The 20,272-nt window shown below is 35.2% G+C and overlaps 1 protein-coding gene across 3 annotated transcripts in view; it reads right to left on the bottom strand.

Annotated features, from left to right (window-relative positions):
- arhgef12a (Rho guanine nucleotide exchange factor (GEF) 12a) overlaps positions 1 to 16,624 on the bottom strand; it is a 61,715-nt gene extending 45,091 nt beyond the window's left edge. For 2 of the 3 annotated variants that reach the window (XM_067364891.1, XM_067364894.1), the window contains exons 1-2: positions 15,982 to 16,623; positions 15,336 to 15,501 (exon numbers count right to left, since the gene is read on the bottom strand). In XM_067364891.1, the coding sequence (XP_067220992.1) occupies positions 15,336 to 15,367 (32 nt within the window). In that variant the 5' untranslated portion in view covers positions 15,368 to 15,501; positions 15,982 to 16,623. Of the gene's footprint in view, positions 1 to 15,335; positions 15,502 to 15,981 lie in introns of all 3 variants that reach the window. The other variant, XM_067364892.1, reaches the window with a different exon arrangement.
- Between the last annotated feature and the right edge of the window lie 3,648 nt (positions 16,625 to 20,272).

The raw sequence follows: 20,272 nt of genomic DNA, 5'->3' as shown, positions 1-20,272 counted from the left end.
AAAATATGTTGCTAAACCCTAAATATTTTCTGTTATGGGTAAAAACCACTGGGCTGACCGAGCCAGCAGATTTTTTTTAATTTTTTTTATTTTGAACCATAAAAGAAAGTTCTTAGATTTACAAATTATCAAGTTTCTGAAACTACATAATGTGGTAAGTGACGTCATGTCACAAGCGCTGTCCGCATAGATAAATATAAAAACCATTACTTGAACTGATTCAAATGCAGTGTTATATGAAACTCTACTCTACCCAAGAAATAAAATCACATGGACACACATAGTAACCTGGTAAATGTACACTGTAGCCTTTCACTTCTCCTTAAAATGCCAAATGGGGAACTTGCCTTTAAACTATAAGGGACAAAACAACCCACTCCAGGGGGGTATGGTTTCATTTGCAGATCTGTCAAATTTTGGCTGCTTGTGTCAGTGGAAATTAGTGAAGCGGAAGCCAACAGAAAAATAAACACTGCAGATGTCTCTTCACAGAATAACAATAAAGTCATTTAATAAATAAAAGGCTGCATCTATGGCCATTATGAACCAAAATGAATTAGCAAATTCACGAAGCATCTAAGCAAATAAGAGAAGGACAAATGCTTTGCGGATGGAAGAGGCAGAGTCTTTATGGCCCCAAGCGCACCAACTGGCTCTAACAGGAGCCCGCATTTGCTCCAAACATCAGCTGTTAAAACCCATTAAACAGTGATGACTGAGTAATGACATGATCAAACAAGTGTGCTTGCGAGCATGCACACGCACACACAGATACAGGCAGGGTAATAATGGGAAGCGAGAGCAAAAGAGAAAATAAATGAAAAGGTAAGTGGATGTGGAAATGGCATTTGAGGTAATGTCAGATGACATGGGTCGAGTTGGGCCTCTGAAATGACCGGCCCCTCCCCCATGTGACATCACAATGAGGAACGGTGGGGGGGGTTGGTGGGGGGTGTGCTGAGCGGCAGCGGCCTGGGGAGATTTTCCTTTTCTGCTCCAATAAACTCAATCACCCGTCCTGACAGGGCTGGAGGATGTGCATTTCTTCACGCTAGATTGTCCGTTTAAATTCTTTGATATTGCAGGAGGAGGTGGGAAAGCAGAGAGTAAGCCAAGTTCACAACACACTTTGTTGCCACCAAGGTCAAGAGGACAAGCTGACGCCGAAAGGCAGTCAGAACTCGTAACAATCCATACCTCCCAAAACAAAAGATCACAATCGACACAGGTCCTACTCTGTTAAAAACTAAAGACAGACAGTCTGTTAATTAGAAGAAGAAGTTGCTAAAGAAGCTTCATGCTCTGCTACTTAGAGAGTTTCGGGCAGCCAAGTTGGCAATGTTTATGCCAAGCACCCCAAACAAGACACTGCAGACACCATTAATTAGCCCTAGCCTCTGACTTCATATTCATAGAGATTTATTATATATTCGATATTCTTAATTCTAGCTGCAAACCTTCTGTTGGCTAGAGTATGTTAGTAGGGCAACAGTGATTTAATCTGTTATGCTCATAAAGAAGCATAACTGAAACAGACTTTCCCAGAAAATAAAATAAATAAATTTTTTTTTTTAAATTAATTTTGTAAATGGTCTTTGCTCCAAGCAGCATTGTGAAAATGGAAACACTAAATAAATAGAGATGCACCGATCGGTCGGCCAGGGATCGGAATCGGCCGATTTTCCTCATGATCGGCCCGGATTGGTGATCGGTCGATCAGTCTCACTTCTTACCGATTCTGAGCCATCCGTTTTCTTACCAGCGGCACAAGCAATAACATCAGCTGCGCATTCTCGCTCTCTTCTCTCCGACGGTGAAGTGACACACACTCGCGTGGGCGCCTCCTCTCTCTCATCTCATTCGCGCCGGTTAAGTAGTGCTTGTATTACACATAATTTTAGTCATTCCCGCAGGTTTTGTGCTCACACCAAAAGTGCGTGCACCACTGATCTATATAATAGGTGGAGCGAACAAGCCACGCTCAGTCTCAAACAGAGAAAGAAGTCAAACAGAGTCACAACAAGTACCAAAATGAGTGGCTTACTGCGCTTAAACGGTCAAATACATAAGAAAATTGTCAAAATGCCTTGGTGATTATTCAGATAAACAGTCAGTTTTGCATCGTTATAGTTGAGAAAGAGAAAGCATGTTGTGTAACAGTATTGGGTCCTTTCATAAACTCTTAAAAGGGACAGCAGTCCAATATTCCAATATGTCAAGTTATTCAAAGCTTTCTGCTCTTGACTGAATACGTTTTATAACTTTAGTGGTAAGAATGAATCTGTATTTAAAGGTGCCCTAGAATCAAAAAATGAATTTACCTTAGCATAGTTGAATAACAAGAGTTCAGTACATGGAAATGACATAAATTGAGTTTCAAACTCCATTGCTTCCTCCTCCTTATGTAAATCTCATTTGTTTAAAATACCTCCGGTAAACAGGCGAATCTCAACAGAACACTGACTGTTACGTAACAGTCGGGATCATTAATATGTACGCCCTCAATATTTGCATATGCCAGCTCATGTTCAAGGCATTACACAAGGACAGTCAGTATTAAATTCTGGATCTGTGCACAGCTGAATCATCAGACTAGGTGAGCAAGCAAGAACAACAGCGAAAAATGGCAGATGGAGCAATAATAACTGACATGATCCATGATATCATGATATTTTTAGTGATATTTGTAAATTGTCTTTCTAAATGTTTCGTTAGCATGTTGCTAATGTACTGTTAAATGTGGTTAAAGTTACCATCATTTATTACTGTATTCACAGAGACAAGAGCATCGCTATTTTCATTTTTAAACACTTGCAGTCTGTATAATGCATAAACACAACTTCATTCTTTTTAAATCTCTCCAACAGTGTGTAATGTTAACATTAGCCATGCAGCATAGCCTCAAACTCATTCAGAATCAAATGTAAACATCCAAATAAATGCTATACTCACATGATCCGAAGCATGCTTGCATCATATATGATGAACATCTTGTAAAGATCCATTTGAGGGTTATATTAGCTGTGTGAACTTTGTTTATACTGTTTAAGGCAGTCGCGAGCTCGGGGGGGGGCAGGGAGCGCGAGATTTAAAGGGGCCGCAGCCTGAATCGGTGCATAGTTAATCATGCCTCAAAATAGGCAGTTAAAAAAATTAATACAAAAAAAATCTATGGGGTATTTTGAGCTGAAACTTCACAGACACATTCAGGAGACACCTTAGACTTATATTACATCTTGTGAAAGAACGTTCTAGGGCACCTAATAATAAAGACTACAGAAATTAAGGTACACATGTAAAATACCACTGGATATGCTATTTTTCATTTGATTACTTTAATTTCTGTAGTATTTCCTACCTTAATAAAAATCTACTTAACCTGAAAAACTTAGTTTCATAGCTCTCTTTATTCTATTGCATTTATTTGTGCTGTTTGCAATATTTTATTTGTTCTTATTTTATTACTGACTTTTCACTTTTTTTTTGGAAATAAAACTGTGTTGAAGAAAAATAGATTTTTGTATTATAGTTCTTAGAAAGAAAATTGGAATTGGCAAAAATCGGTATCGGCATATCATCACACTAACAAACAAATCGGCCAAGAAAATTGCAATCGGTGCATCTCTATAAAATTTTTTTTTATTAAAAAGAAATTTTAAAATGGTCCTTGCTACAGGCAATCTGTATCGATCAATAAAATAAAATAAGATTAAATACTTTCCAGAAGGGACATTTTTCAAAATATCTTCTTTTGTATTCCACAGAAGAAAACGAATGAAAACAAAGAAAAAGTAAATGACAGAATTAATTTTTTTGGTGGACAATCCGTTTAATTTGTATTTAGCTTGTATTTCCTTTAATACTCCTGAATGTCTGATTTATTTCCATATAGAAAATTCGTATTTTAGTGCATCAGAGCAATGTTAATCCTGCAGCCAACTGTCATACCATCTCACAGCAGTGAAGCACGCAGCACACAGGATTAATCTCAGCCCAGTGTGCCCGCCTTTCCACACTGCCCCAGAAACTATATAAGATTTAAGCATCCACACAGCGTGAGGGAGAAAAGGACAGGCGAATAAATCATATCCAATCGCCTTCTGCAGAGAGGCAGTCGTCTCTCTCTCCCCACACTTTTCAGTCACAGCTTAATGCACCGGAGAAAATACAGCACAGCAGTCTGGTCTCCAGTTGGCACAGAAGGCCAGGGATTGCATAAGCCAAGACTGCAAAGGGAAAAGGAATATGTAAGACTAAACAATATGGCATAGGGAATAGAGAATAGATGTTCATTTTGAAAATGCTTATGTTGAAAATAACACTAGCAGGATGCTTCAGTGTCATGTGAGCTGCCACAAAACTCCTCTTGCATTATACCATTGGTATAGACTTGCACTCTTACTATACGCTTTGGTATCGGAAAGCGTTCGTAAGCATTAACATGAACATCACAACACTGCAACCCCAGGGTCAATGTCCCTCCCCTTCTGATCAGCCAGGGGGCTTTTGGCTGCAGCTCCACATTTCCCACTCACTGTCGTATAGGGGAATCTATGTTCAAACAAACCCTGTGAAAGAGCTCTCCAAACTCGGCTGCCATTTGCTGTGCTCGGAAAAACACATTTTAAAACTCTGAATTTATTGACATCTGTTAAGGTTACAAAAACACTCTTGGTAATATAGTGTCAGTCTCCCTTTCCTGAAACATTTAAAGCATGTTAAACTGTAAAATGCATTCATCTAATTGGCTGGCCATTTCATTTTTTTTTTTTAGGAGTCAGGGTGTATAGTTTAATTACAAGTTTATAACAATCTGTCGGGAAACAAAGTTTGTTTACCAGTTAACAGAATCAATTTGGCAAAGTTTACAAGGTTAATAACAGTGAATCTTTAAAAGATATTCAATATTTTGAAGCCATAACCAAGGTATCATGTTTGCTTATGAAATATGTAGTGTTTAAGCAACACATCGGTCTATTATTGTGGTAGCATTTGTGTAAATTTCGTATTACGAAACATTACAAAGAAATTTTTTTTTGTTTAATGTCAGCCAGGCAGCCACTTCCTGTCTAAATTTATCATTCCTAAAATAGTGTGGCAATGGCAACTACATACTACTATAACCTGTGTGAAAATAAGCATATTATAAAGACATGTTTGCCAAACAAAAAAAACAAAACAAAAAAAAAAAGTGAAAATTTTTTATATTTTCATTGTACTAAAGCCATAAAAATCTAAATTTATCTGGCAAATATGTAAATTTTTAACATTCAAAGCATTATTACATTCTATTCGAACACTGTTTAATCTCAAAAGAAACATTTTTGATTAAATTCAGATGTCTTTGTACAGCACTTCTCACAACAATCCCAAAAATGTTACAGCCAATATTGCTAACAAACCCAAGGTGGTGACTGCATGGAATAGCTCTGTAGAAACATACACAAAACAAATATAAACTATTCTTGAAAATATAAAAGATGAAGAGACTTGATGAATCAAAATAGATTTTTGTTTCTCGTAAAACTAAATGCACACTTGTTTTTACTGTTAAAAATGATTAATCTAACCATGTTTAACAAATATGTCAAGTTACTATGTTAACTTTGATAGTCCTAAAACTTCTATAGTTTTCTAAAGATCCTCCATTCTCTAGACCGCAAATTCAAATCGCCTGGCAGCTCTTGGTCAGAATGAGAGGCAATGTGCACCTGATTTTATTCTTACTGCCCAAAGTACTGTCTGAGTCTACAACAAAAAAGTAAGCAAAAGTTGCCACAATAGCACCACACATCCATTTCCATGTGTCTGCCCAATAATTACACGCCAACACTCAAAATATCTGCCCAAAGTGACAAAATATTTGCTTTCTTTCATGACATTTGAGCCTTGTGGGATGCAAAGCATTTGCAGCACATGATTTCACTGTCAAAGCAGTTATGCTAAGTTATATGCTAACAGCAAATTCAAAACAAAACCCATCATCAGGCTGTTCCTGTAATCATACGGCTGCCATATGATCATTAACTGATGACAACAACAACCAAACGTGGGTTTAAGCTGAAAAACACCTGACTTAAATTTCAAGGGTGTTGACTGTAATTGGGTGTTGAAAACAAATTAAGAAAACACCATACCTGAACCTTAGGGATAACTTGTCTATACTTATTAGTAATTACTTTAATGGCCATGTGAAATGCATTTCTTGCCAGTTGACGCAATATACGTTACTCTCAAAGGGACTCATTTTGTGTAACAAAATGTGCATTCATGGCTATCTTCATGCAGTGAGACTGTAATTTCTGAGTTACTTCTATTCATAGACTTTCAGTTGATTTCACAGTGCGGTCTGGGCTTCACAACTGTCAACTGAGATTTTCTGCCAGAGAAACCAGAATATCTGCCCCGCACAGACTAGCCTTCCTCCAAACTATGATTTTGTGCATTTTTTAATGAGTTTCCATTGGGCAAAACTGGTATACTAGTCCAAATCCAACTTCAAATACTCAAACATCTGTCAATCTGCAAACTTCAGGATTTCCATGCAATCCATCAAGACTAAAAGAAACCAATTTCCCTATTTCCTCTCAGAAAGGCGCAAGACACGAGGCAGCACAGCCAAAATCACAATGAGTGCTTTGACAAGACAGATGACTCACCTGCTGCTAAGCTTACATGCTCATATTTAAGTCTGACAACGGAGTAACTAGGTGTGTTTCTGAGACTTTCAGCTGCTTCACCCAAGGTAAAGGTGAGTATAGGTGTGGCCCGGTGCTGTAGTGAAAGGCCCATTTGTCTGGAGCTGGAGGGGGCAGGGGAGAACAGAGTGGAAGGGGGGGGAAGAACGGGGGTGTCAGACATTGTTGTGACTCCGCAGGGGCTGCTGATCTTTACTGAGACAGATCTGGTGCAGAAAGAGCACCGGAGAGGAGGAGGAGTAGCTGTTGTGTGCATGCCAAAGTGGCAGCAGGGTGCGAGGCCGGCCCACTCCGCTCTTCATTTACACTCCAGTGAGAGCGTCTGTCAGCCACTCAGGCCACAAGGATGAGCACAGAACAATATCACGCTCACGCAAACATCAGCAAACGGCTTTATAAAACCTGAAAGTGAATCAAAGTATTGCAGAAAGCAGAAAGAACTGGGCGTGTGTCAGGAGAACACAACCCTCGTGTTGACACTATGATCATAGAGTGGGCCAACCGGTTCTATGCTTAGAAATAATGGACTCCAAATCTGAGATTTAAGGGAGCTCTGCAATGTCAGATTAATTTACAATAAAAGTATAAATAAATAAATATATCTGTGTTTGATTTCAATTGTGCCAGACAGCCAGAAAAAACAGGAAGTGTGTTGTGTGACCAATAGAGTGGTCAAAAGTTGCTTTCAAAAGCTCCTGTGTGTATCTGTGTAAACACTCTGTGAAGAGTGTCAAAGGTTTCTATTTACAACGTGTTTTGATCATTGTAGCCAATCACAGACATATCTGTTGAGCGTGGGAATGCAATGGCCAATCGGAGGTGTTCAAGTTATTCAGAATCCACTCAACACCGCTCAGAACGGAGGTTTCATTCACCACGCACTTTAGAGATCTGCACGTTAGCGAATCCTTTCGTTATTACCAACAAAGTTTAAACATGATGTAAATAAGAGATTCATTGTGGAGTGTAGACAGCTTTTTTGATTATAGTGGGAGTTTTCACAGAAGTGTAGATCTCAGTGAGCAGGTACTGAACGTAGCCTAAATGATTGATAGTCAAAATAGATGTGCCTTAGATGATGAGTGTAAATGCAAACTAATAGACCTGCCACTTGTTTTATGTTATTTTGTACAGGTATATTTCTTTGCCCTTCGTTTCATTTTTCACTTAATAATAATTTGTTACACCAATGTGCAGCATCCACCTGGATGATGCGAAAGCAGCCATATTGTGCCAGAACAACCCCCACACACCAGCTTATTGGCTGAGAGGAAAGAGTGATGAAGCCAATCAGTATATGGGTTTGATTAGGAGGCCATGATGGACAGAAGCCAATGGGCAAATATGGCCACCCCTACTCTTTTTGAAAGACATCCTGGGATTTTTAATGACCACAGAGAGTCAGAACCTTGGTTTAACGTCTTATCCGAAGGACGATAACAATGTTTGTACTTATAAACATGTGACATGCTGTTTAAATGTATAATTTACTTATAATTATCATCATAAATAATAAACTCATTTAACTTAATTAATGTTTTAAATTAAATAGTTCCAAAGGTTTTTGCTATGGTACCGAAATTGGTACAAAGAACCATGAGATTTTACTGGTACTACAAACTACTGAACTTTTGGCATAGTGACAACCCTAGTGACCAATTTAGTTGATTCAGACTGACAAGGCCTGTGTTCAATTAGTCTGATTGGTTCCTCTTGTTCATTAAAAAGAACCAGCCCAATCGAGCGGTTCATTAGGGAACTGGACAGCATGTTCTGTTGTATGATTATCGTTGCTTGAAGCCAGCAAAATACAACTGAAAACTGGGCTGATTGTTTATTGTCCAAAGATGAAATTATAATTTGCAAAAGTCTTTCTTTCTCTCTATGCAAAAATCACAAATTCACAACTTTGAGCAAAAATATATAGATTATAAATACCCTTGGCCACGATGCTGCAGATTAACCAGTAGTGCAGCATTACACCTGAACAGTGGTGCAGGAAAAACTATGAATTACAGTAATGAGAACGAGATTTATTACACATTACAGTAACACTAATTTAAAATGTGCTTTAGATACCAAAAAAGTTGCTTGTCATGGCAAATATTACTGTATCAAGGGTAAGTGATGCCAACTAAGATTACATTAGTCCTAACAAACATAACACACATTTCATTTCAGAATGTATTAAATATGGTAAAGTTTCAAATATTAGAGTGTCAAAATATCATTTTCAATGCATCACAGCTCAGCAGCACAGCTATTTTAAGCAACTTGGATATTAAGCTGCTTTCTGCTTATCACAGATGAACAGGAAACACGTTTCAATGTGAAAAAGAGGAACATAAAATTAATTCTGTCACGCAAGTGTCAGCAGTGTTTAATTCAATATATATTTACGTTTTTGTTTTTCCTCTAAAAACTTTTAACTTAAGATATAATAATATACATTAGCATTTCCATATATAATGATATATTAAATATGATTTTTTTTTTTACCTATTATGAAATGTTGTAAAGAATGATATTGCAAATTAATGAATGCTAATATGGTTGATTTTTTTTTTCTTTTCTTTTTTTTTTACATTAAACAAAAACTTGAGGGAACCTACCTTCAATGTGCTATAAAGCTTTACTATGACATACTATGACATAAACTCTCAATGCTATATGCTATACAAGACAATGTCTAGGTAAAACAATCTGCTCACAGGCTTGAAAAGCTGTTAACCAATCTGCTTACAGGATATCCTGTTATGGCTTACATGCCATTCTGCAATGCCAGTGTATAGGTGAAAGCGAATGATGTCAAGATTCAAAGAAACAACAAATGACATTGTACTGGCATAACCTCAGGATTAAAACAAAACAGCACAAGGTTGATTGTAACAAAAGATGCATAGACCATTTTGGGTGTTTGCAAACAGCAATGACATGTTTTGTGGACGGAGCCTACCGGGTAGCAGAAAGTGACAATACTGCAGCTATGGAATTAAAGTATATAAAAAAGGTAATTTTCGAGTTTATATTAGGGCTGTCAAACGACTAATCGTATACAAAATAAAAGTTTGAGCTTGCATAATATATGTGGGTGTACTGTGTGTAATTATTATGTATTTATAAATACACACAGGTAAATGTACATATTTAAAGAGAAATATGTTATTTGTGTACAAAATATTTTTATTTATATATAATACAAATTATATAAAAATATAAATAAATACATATACTTGTAAATATTTCTCAAATATATACATGAATGTGTTTGTATTTATATATACATAATAATTACACAGTACACCCACATATATTAGGCAAACTCAAACTCTTATTTTGTATGCGATTAATCGTTTGACAGCCCTAGTTTATATCACAAATCTGATAAGGAAAAGTCAGATGTAAACTTGATATTCTGACATTTTTCCTCAGAATTGTGATATAAACTTGCAACTGCGAGTTATAAAGTCAGAATTGTGAGAAAAAAAAAAGTGTTATAGGTTTGAATAATATTTCACTGTAACTGTAGGGCTAATACAGTAAGTCCCCTATGATCTGCAGCATATGTGAATATTACATAATTCTATTTTTTACATCAAATTCATGCTTTAATAGTAGGGTAATCGTTGCAGGTTTCATCAGTCCAGCCTGTTTGTTTAATGGATTGCAACCTTAAGCTTCAAAGGGTATCTTCAACGATGAAGATTTTTTTTTTTACATTCTGATTCTGACATCCAAAGACACAAGATGACATTTTTTCTCTTATTCCGTGGATCTCGCCTGTTTTCCTCCACTTGTTACCACTGTTTTTCTGCCACCACAATGCTTGCACAGCTGCAGTGACCTAACAGTGACGTCTTGTCTACTCCCAAACGGTCTTTTAGCCACATACAATATTGTGCTGTACAATGAATAACCTGTGATAACAGATGAGACGAAAACCAATCATCTTCAATCCTGATATTTGTACTCTACACGATGGAAATGTATCAACAAAACCATACAAGTGAGCCTCTCCCTCAGAGTTACCATCTATTGCAATACTGAAAGCACATCTGTCATCATAGAGATGACCAGACAGACAACCAGTCTGCTGTTCCACAGTGACGTCAGTGGCAAAGACCTGTGAGAGCTGCTCGAATGGCCTAGTTTACCATTAGAAAACACTCTCTGACTGACATTTTTTAAGCCATCATGAGCGAATAGTATGCGAGAACTGAACAAAGAGAGGTTATTGATACATTTATTGAACTTTCCCATGGCTTGGTTTCCACTACTCATTTGTTATTAAAAGTCTGAATATAATCAATAGTAAATGACAGTATGATGACGTTAGACAAGTCTTCTCACTTGATTTGTGTTATGGTCTAAAAAGGATTAAGTAATAACTAATGCTGTGAACCAGTCGTGAGTTTTGCGATAATGAAATGATCGAAGGAAATACAATACAATGTAGGGCTGCAGAACGATTAATCGCGATTAATCGTTTGCAAAATAAAAGTCTGTGTTACATAATATATATGTGTTCTGTGTATAATAATTATGTATATATAAGTACATTGTACTTATATATACATAATTATTATACACAGAACACATGCACATACATGTATATATTTAAGAAAAAAATTATATTTATATATAAAATATTTATATGTAATATAAAAATATAAATAACTATATTTATTTATACATGTATGTGCATGTATTTATATATATACAAAATTATTGTACACAGAACACACACATATTACGTAAACACAGTCTTTTATTTTTATTAATCGCGATTAATCGTTGGGCAGCCCTAATACAATGTTACAATGTTTTTCTCCTAAAACTCTTGTCTATATGAAATTATCGACCCTGCCACTAACTGAAAATGTTTTAGGCTTATTGTTGAGTAGCCATTTGGCCTCTAAAATTAGATAAGAGACCATTTGGATTTGAGATAAGAACTGCAAAATAAGCTGTGAGCAACAACAACATGACAGGATTATATCAAACAAAACCAAACATAAGCATCTTATTGGTTGATGGACAATTCAAAATGGCAGCATAGCTCAACAAGCATTTGAAGCAAACCATGAAAGAACAATCAACAAAAAATGGTAGTACTAAAAATATTTCATCCAATATCTGATGTCTGATGGTTTTGTACAGAAAAATGACATGCACAAAAATGCATTTCAGGTCAGTGTCATTATTGTTAACTTTGGGCAATTCCACGCAAAGGTCATCTTTACCATGAAAAAAAAAGGTTTTAACCAAAAGAACGAAACCCTTTTTAAATTGTCCATTTAGGTCTGTAATATACTGTATTAATGTGCTCTAACAGAAATTTTAAGAAAATTGCCTTGTTTATCCACAATATATGTGGTAAGCAACAATGCTTAAATTAAATTTTCAACCAACCATATTTCATGCTTTCAAAAAAGGGATCAAAGACCCCATTTTTTTAAAATTTATTTTAGCAGTAAGCATTGTGTAGAAAGATGGATACATGCCTGAGAAATAAATACACTGATTTAATCATAACAGCACTGCCTGATGAATTTATAAGAGCTAGAATAAAGAGGTCAGGACGCTTCAGTGCTCTGTCACGTCCGTAACGTTTTAAAGATTAAGTTTATGTCATATAACAATTATAAATGCAAATAACTTGAAACTTTATATGCAAAGCTAAATTATGTTTATGCTTATTAGGATCAACAATTCATTTCACTACGTTGCTCTGAACAACCATAATAAGCGTTATGGACGTGACCGTTACGGACGCTTCATATTAAATCCTATGAGTTTGCTTCTTTATATTGCTATCATCTGTTTCAGGCTTATCATATCAGGAAATATCAAATAATCGCAATACTCTTTGTGCTTTGTTAGTTTTAATATGAAAAAGGTTTAACTTTCAAATTCAGTCGATTTTATAACAAAATTTAAACAATAGATGTCGCTCTTTAATAGCCTATGGCGCGTGACAGATTAGCTACTGCAGCGCCTGTAAGCGGCGGATCAGGTGCACATGAACCGATCTTCTCTTCCTCTTGCCAGAGAATGAAATATGAACATCAAAAGGTAGGCTTATATGATACAGTACAACTTATACGTAGAAGAGCATTGTGTCTCATAGGACACAATTCGGATGTCGCGTTTTTACCTGTTGGTTAAAAAATGAATAGCCTAGCCTATTGATCACAATCCGCTCGATCAAGCTGACAAAATGAAAATAATAAGATTGCAATAATTTTGACTTGAAATAAAGTTTGATCATTTTGACTCAAGACTCCGCTTTAAACTCTGAAAACTAGACGAAAAAAACGTGTGGTCATTCATACACAAAACATAAAACTGACATGATTGCGATTGGCAATAGTGTCAATCGGTTCACCTGACTCTGGGGAAAACATGCGATTTTAAACTGCTTTATGATAAACATTAATATTTGTCAATGTATTTTAGCAAGCAGTTCTGTAAGAAGGAAAATCATGGTCTCTAAATTGAGCAACGCACATGCTTGTCAACATGAGAAATAGGTCTAATCCATAACCTTTGGCACTACAGAGTATAACGTTATATTTGTATAAAGTTTAGTAAAAAGTTGATAAATTGTGGAGTCTTACCATACTGGTATCCCAGATTTCAGTATTTGGTGGTTTAAATGCTTGCTTGAGGTCTCTGTGAAAGTTTTAAAGCAGTTTTAAACCAGTCTTCTGTGCCGCTTTCAGACCGGTCACATCCGTAACGGAAAACTGTCACATCCGTAACGTTGTTTTTTCCTCATTAATGCGAGCATGAAAAATGAAATAAAATTATTATTTTATGCTCTGTAGAGAGCCAACCCTTCTTCATTCAGTGGGCAGTATTACTTTTGGTTTGCGCAATGTAATTCACAGAATTCTTAAAAAATATGTTGTCACCCAAATCTTAGTGACTTTTTTTGTCACGTCCGTAACGCTGTATATTTCCCTCATCTAAAATATAAAACAGTTGAATAGACTGACATTTTTCTAATGTCTGGACTCCTTTAGTAAGGGATTATGAATATATAAATAGACGGTTCAATATGTTACTATTAAATGCATTCTTTGAGCGTTTATATTTCAAGTTTTGACTCCAAATGTCACGTCCATAGCGCTGGAATTGCCCGTTAATATTATTATATAATACTAGGCTAATATTAGTTGAAAAACTCAAACTTTAAAAAATTAGCCTAAATGAACATTATAAATGTTGCCTTTGGAACTAAATTACAAAAAGTACTAAATTACAAAAACCAAATAAATAAACACAATTACTATAAATTAAACTGAAATTAGAATGAAAACTAAAAATACAAAAACAAAAGGTAGTTCAAAATCTTAAAGGGTTTGTTCACCCAAAAATGAAAATTATGTCATTAATGACTCACCCTCATGTCGTTCCTAACCTGTAAGACCTCCATTCATCTTCGGAACACAGTTTAAGATATTTTAGATTTAGTCCGAGAGCTTTCTGTCCCTCCATTGAAAATGTATGTACGGTATACTGTCCATGTCCAGAAAGGTAATAAAAACATCATCAAAGTAGTCCATGTGACATCAGTGGGTTAGTTAGAATTTTTTGAAGCATCGAAAATCCATTTTGGTCCAAAAATAACAAAAACTACGACTTGTATTCTCTTCCGGAATCCTTTCCATTGAATTGATTCCATTGAACTGATTCTATTGAATCCTTTCATCTTTCGGCGTTGGTAATGCTTTTTTTTTTACGTCGTTGTGGTTGTTTTTGGCGATTGAATTGAATTGGAAAATGTTTTCCATTGAATTGATTCAATTCAATGGAAAGGATTCCGGAAGAGAAGACAATGCTGAATAAAGTCGAAGATGGTCTTACGGGTTTGGAACGACATGAGGGTGAGTCATTAATGAAATAATTTTCATTTTTGGGTGAATTAACCCTTTAAGAAATACCTATAAAAAGCATATAAATAATACTAAAATAACAAAGATAATAGTATGTGGAGTTTCCTACTATATAATATCCAAACAGCAGTACCTCAAATGAGTAATATGTCTGAATATGAGGTATTCACAAAAGAGTAGGAGAAAAACACAGATCTATTGTATCTGCTGAGATACAAAAATCTTCAACCAGTGGAAACTTTCCCATAATGCCACAGGAGCTGTCAATATCAAAAGAGCTGACACTCATAGAACCGTAAGCTACAGTAAATGGATCTCTTTTCCAAGTGCTGTAAGTACTATGAAAGCTGTGCATCATGGTTTAATTGTACTTTTTAACTTGAATATTATTCACTGCTATGCAGATAGGTCAAAAGACGAATGGGGTCAAAAAACAATGTCAACATGGCATGTCTGTGAATGTATTTACACTAACCCTACCTAAGTAACATTTGCTTCCAAATTCTCATATATTCATTGACTTGCAAAAAAATGGTCAAGAAATGGACTTGATGACCGTAAACCAACATCAAACACAAATAAAAACAAGACTACACCCAATAAAAGCTCAATGCTGACCAACACAGTTCATTATTCAGAGATTTCATATAAACATAAAAGGTGTCCGCTTAAGTATATGGTAGGATCAGACCAAAAGCAAGTTTGCCCACATAACACGAACATAACTCATACATACCTGTCAGTGACTGTGGACCGTGTGTCGCTCATTGGGCTTTTGTTTTTAGCTGTTATTCCTTTTATATCCTATAGTCATTTTCAGATGCATCAGGGGAAGCATCGGTTTCTGATGTTGCATGAGGCTGTTGCATCCGTATTCAGTTGTGTTGACCTGGAGAGGTTCTCTAAGAAAAAGAAAAAGAAAAAAAAATAGAAAATGTATTATAAATGACTCCATACGGTTCATCAAAACCAAATAATTCCAGACAATCATACATTCAAAACACCCAAAAGTGCATAAGCTGATAACATTATATATATATATATATAAATAAATAAAGCACATAAAGCTCTTATGCATGATATTTTCCAACATCACTATGTTTTTTAAGCCAAGTATCCTGAAGTAATCCAAATAACATTTGGTTCATCCAGTGGTGCTGTTTACAAATAAATAAACCTACTGTTTATAAAAACATTAACAATACTAACTCTACATCTAAAGTATGTTTAAAACATATTAAATATGTTCTGTATATACAAAAAAAATTGTTTTCTTGTTAGTTTTAACAGTAGGCTATAGCAAGTCAGAAGGCTTGTAATAATTTAACCAAAATAACTCTCGAAATTGGTGATTTTTTGTTATTGTGCAGCTGGAAATTTACCTTCGTATTCCGCAGCAGCTCCCAGGTGAAGTCAAAACACTTCCTACCGCTCGAAGTTGCACTCCTTTGGCATTAAAACACTTTTGAGTTTCCTAATGCTGAATCTGTGTGTCTGTCCACAGCCAACACAGCAGCAGCAGTTTGATAACGTTACTCACCGCAACCGAGACTGCAGACAAGGCCTTTGCTATGCTAAAGCTAACAGCAGCCTAATAACGTCTACTCCCAAATTGAGACGCTCTATTTTCCCGACAACAGTAATAAACAGCCGGGTGCATCCACACCAATCCCACAATCGTCCAGACAGGGAAAAATGCACGCGCTCATACACGTGTCATCCGCAGAGAGTTTCCATGGAGCGGCGACGAAGTCACTCCAGCATCAAAATAAACAAAACCACTCGAAAAAGTTCGCATAGGTCTGCCCGAATGCTTTTAGAAATGATACCGAGCTCGTATGAAAGCGACGGTCCACGTTAAAATCAGTTTAGAGGTTGTAGGTTCGGGTCCATCAAACTGGGGAAAGTTGAGATGTGCCGGACTGCTGCCGTGTCTCCCGCGGGGCTGCGTCTCAAAACCTAGTGAGCCGCCTTCATGGACAGCATTTCCTATTCAACCGAGCTCACACGCGCTCTCTCGTCTGAGCTGATTCGGGACGGACACAGAAATGCTGTACAAGTAGACATGCTCATTGGAATTTGACAAACAGTCAGTGTTTGGGTGATGATGGTGATTCAAATTTGCTTCTTCGAGAAGCCGAAAGTTCACTTGAACTGTGGAAACGCGCCCAAGGGAGAATATACATTATTATGACATTTAAAAAAATAGAGTCGGTGACTAATAATTTACTTCTTAATGCAGTTTCTTAGATGGCTTTGAGTGTAGACGTTTTAGTATTTTGTTCATACAGACGCTAAAACATACATATTTTGAATGAAACAGTATTTGGACAAGGCGTTCACTTTTCGTCCATTTTTCAGTGTTATTATGTTTTTTTTAGTAAAAGTCTTGAATTTTCAGATTTACAGCTGGCTAAAAGATATTATTCCGTTGAAAAATGTGAGCCAGTCACTGGTATTAAATTAAATTAACTTCAAGCCCAAAAGTGCGACATTTTTCAACTATTATGTTAGTTTGCCTCATGGTGGACGTTCGCAAAACTGCAACGCGTTAACGAGTTGGACCTCATAATAATATCTAATTATTAATAGGAATATTGATATATAATTTCTTGATATATATTGATATATAATTTCCCTATTCACATCTCCTAAAATGTTTTCATCAAAAACCTTAACTCGTGCAAGACCATCATTTGTGTGTATAAAGCATTATAAGAGGAAAAGTCAATGACTATATCCTCCTTAGACCCAGAAAAAAGTTTTTTGAATTTAGTATTTTTTCACGTCATTATATTGTATAGAGCATAAGAAACAAATGAAAAATAACATTTGAAAAATTATATTTTATTCATATGTTATGCTATGTCCTCTGTAGTAGACACCAAGACTAATGTTTTAAAAAAAAAAAATAAATGACATGAAATGAGATATATATATATATATATATATATATATATATATATATATATATATATATATATATATAATAAATATAAGTAATGGCTGATAAAAAATTCAGCTTTGATCACAGGAATAAATTACACTCTACTGTATATTGACATAGAAAGCAGCTGTTTTAAATTGGAATAATATTTCACAATATTACTGTTAAATAAATGCAGGCTTGGTGAGCAGAAGATACTTCTTTTAAAACATTAAAAAATCTTACTGACCCCAAACTTTTGAACAGTAGTGTGTATATATATATATATATATATATATATATTTTTTTTTTTTTATTATTTATTTATTTTTTAATTACCAATCAATTTTTAGGCTTCAGGATTGTTTTTAACCAAACTTTGTATAAAGATGATTCTCAATTATGTTATGAAAAATATAATGGAATTGTTTGATATACCATTTTACCATTTTATGCAATATGTGGGTAAAATAATCATACATTGTTTTTTTTTTCCATTCAATACAATGCATCTATACACCATATCTAATTTGCATATTAATGTGTTCTTGGAGCAACATGTAATGAAACAAGAAGTGTAATAATGGGAGCAATAATTGGCAAAATTTCCATAATAATATCTAATAATTAATAGGAATATTGATATATAATTTCTTTCCCTATTCGCATCTCCTAAAATGCCTGATAAACATGATTTAAGTCCTGGTGTCCTCTACAGAGGTCGTGTATGAAACAACCCAGTCTCATATGAAAACGTATCCTGACTACGTTGGTCCAAAGTGCAAAATGTAGAGGGGTTACAATAATGGCCCTTAAATTGTATGACTGTTACATTTTTTTTTTGCCTATTGTTTTGCGTCCAAGTCACGTGACTTTAGAGAGCCCGGCCGTGAGAACAAAAAACATGGCGGACATTTCTCTACTTTTTAGTGAAAAAACAATATTTGGAGTTAGTTTCTGCATAAAAATAAGTTTTGATTACATTTTTAGCGAGAAATATATATTCTATTTTCATAATATTCACTCAGTGAATGTACATAATCACTCGCTTGCGCGTTGTTGCAAAGATTTATCTGATCTCGCCAGAATAATGTGAAACTGCTACGTTTTGGTTGCTATGAACAATATTTTATTTTCTGCATCAAAATAAGGTTTGATTACATTTTAAGCAAAAAATATATATTATTTATTTTCATAATATTCACTCAGTGAATGTACATAATCACTCGCTTGCGCGTTGTTGCAAAGATTTATCTGATCTCGCCAGAATAATGTGAAACTGCTACGTTTTGGTTGCTATGAACAATATTTTGAGTTAGTTTCTGCATAAAAATAAGGTTTGATTACATTTTTAGCGAGAAATATATATTCTATTTTCATAATATTCACTCAGTGAATGTCAACCCGTTCTCACTCCTGACCGTTCTCACGCTGAAGAAGTCTCCTTCAGAACACATCGCGATATTTGGCATCAGTTCGCGTGTGCTGGATGTTGGTAAGTAGTCGTAAATACGCTGTTCTAATGTTTGATATAATGTCTTTTCTGTTTGCAGATATTAATCAGATTAACGTTAGCTCCCTCATGTTCAGTCACTGCATTATATCTGTCACCTCCGCTGAGGTTTTGCTTTTCATTGCTTTCTATATTAAATACTAAACTAGGGTGATTAAACACTGTCACGTGACGTGCAATATATTGCACAATATAACATATTCATATCAGTTTCAAAGTAGTACAAGTGTAGTTTCAAAATGGTATTTGTTGTAGAAGCACGGTAAAAAACAACACTTACCATGCTTTTTACCACAGTATTGGTCGTTTTAATGTGATTTTTGTTGTAAATACAGAGTGACCACAACACTTATCATGCTTTTAATGCCTAATAATGTTAAATCCAAAAACTGTAAGGTCAATAAGAACTTCTTTCCTATATATATTTATATATAAACCTATATATTATAAATAATGATATTTTCTTTTCTCTTGTTTTAGCTGAAAAAGACAAAAAGGGCCTTTCGGAAATGGATGAAGGAGACAGAAAGCTGCAAAGGCAAATAATTGCAATGGTATGTGTGTGTTGCTTTTAACCCTTTATCAAACATTTTATCAAGCATTTGTTAAATAGTCTCACAGTAAATTAAAATTAAAGTCAAATCCTGTACATATTTATCACCTTATTTGTAAATCAGTTGTGCCCCTTCTTGGACAGTTGGACGTCCCACACATAAAAGTTTATATTAATTCCATTGAATTCTTTAAAATGATTACAGATTGGGCCCAAAATGTTCCAATGATACATGATGTCTCTCTGCACCTCATAACTACCTCTGTTTGCAAGAGTGGAAATTATCATTTGACTTGTCACATGACATCAGATATTCGATTATTTTGTCATAATCAAAATAATTGAATATCTGATGTCTATTCAATATCTAATCAGTTACACTGCTGATAATGTCCTGCTTGCATGTGAAACATGTTATTTTTTTATTTTTATTTTTTATTTTTTAAAATATGAATATAGCTTGCTATACTTTTAATCATGGAAATGCCCACACATCAGTGAACTTATTACATAAATGCATTTAACATTTAATTGTGCAACACTCTTTACAGAAGGAAATCCTACGGTTATGTATGAACTCACAAGTGCAAGATCATCATCAAGTGCTGTGCTAGGCACATTGGGTAACAAGTGTCCTCCAACGTATCCAATCTGTGACCACATTCTCCACATCTTCCCATG

Source organism: Chanodichthys erythropterus, chromosome 17 (genome assembly GCF_024489055.1).
Source record: "Chanodichthys erythropterus isolate Z2021 chromosome 17, ASM2448905v1, whole genome shotgun sequence".
In the NCBI taxonomy this organism is placed as follows: Eukaryota; Metazoa; Chordata; class Actinopteri; order Cypriniformes; family Xenocyprididae; genus Chanodichthys; species Chanodichthys erythropterus.
This window is presented reverse-complemented; position numbering and strand designations above follow the sequence as displayed.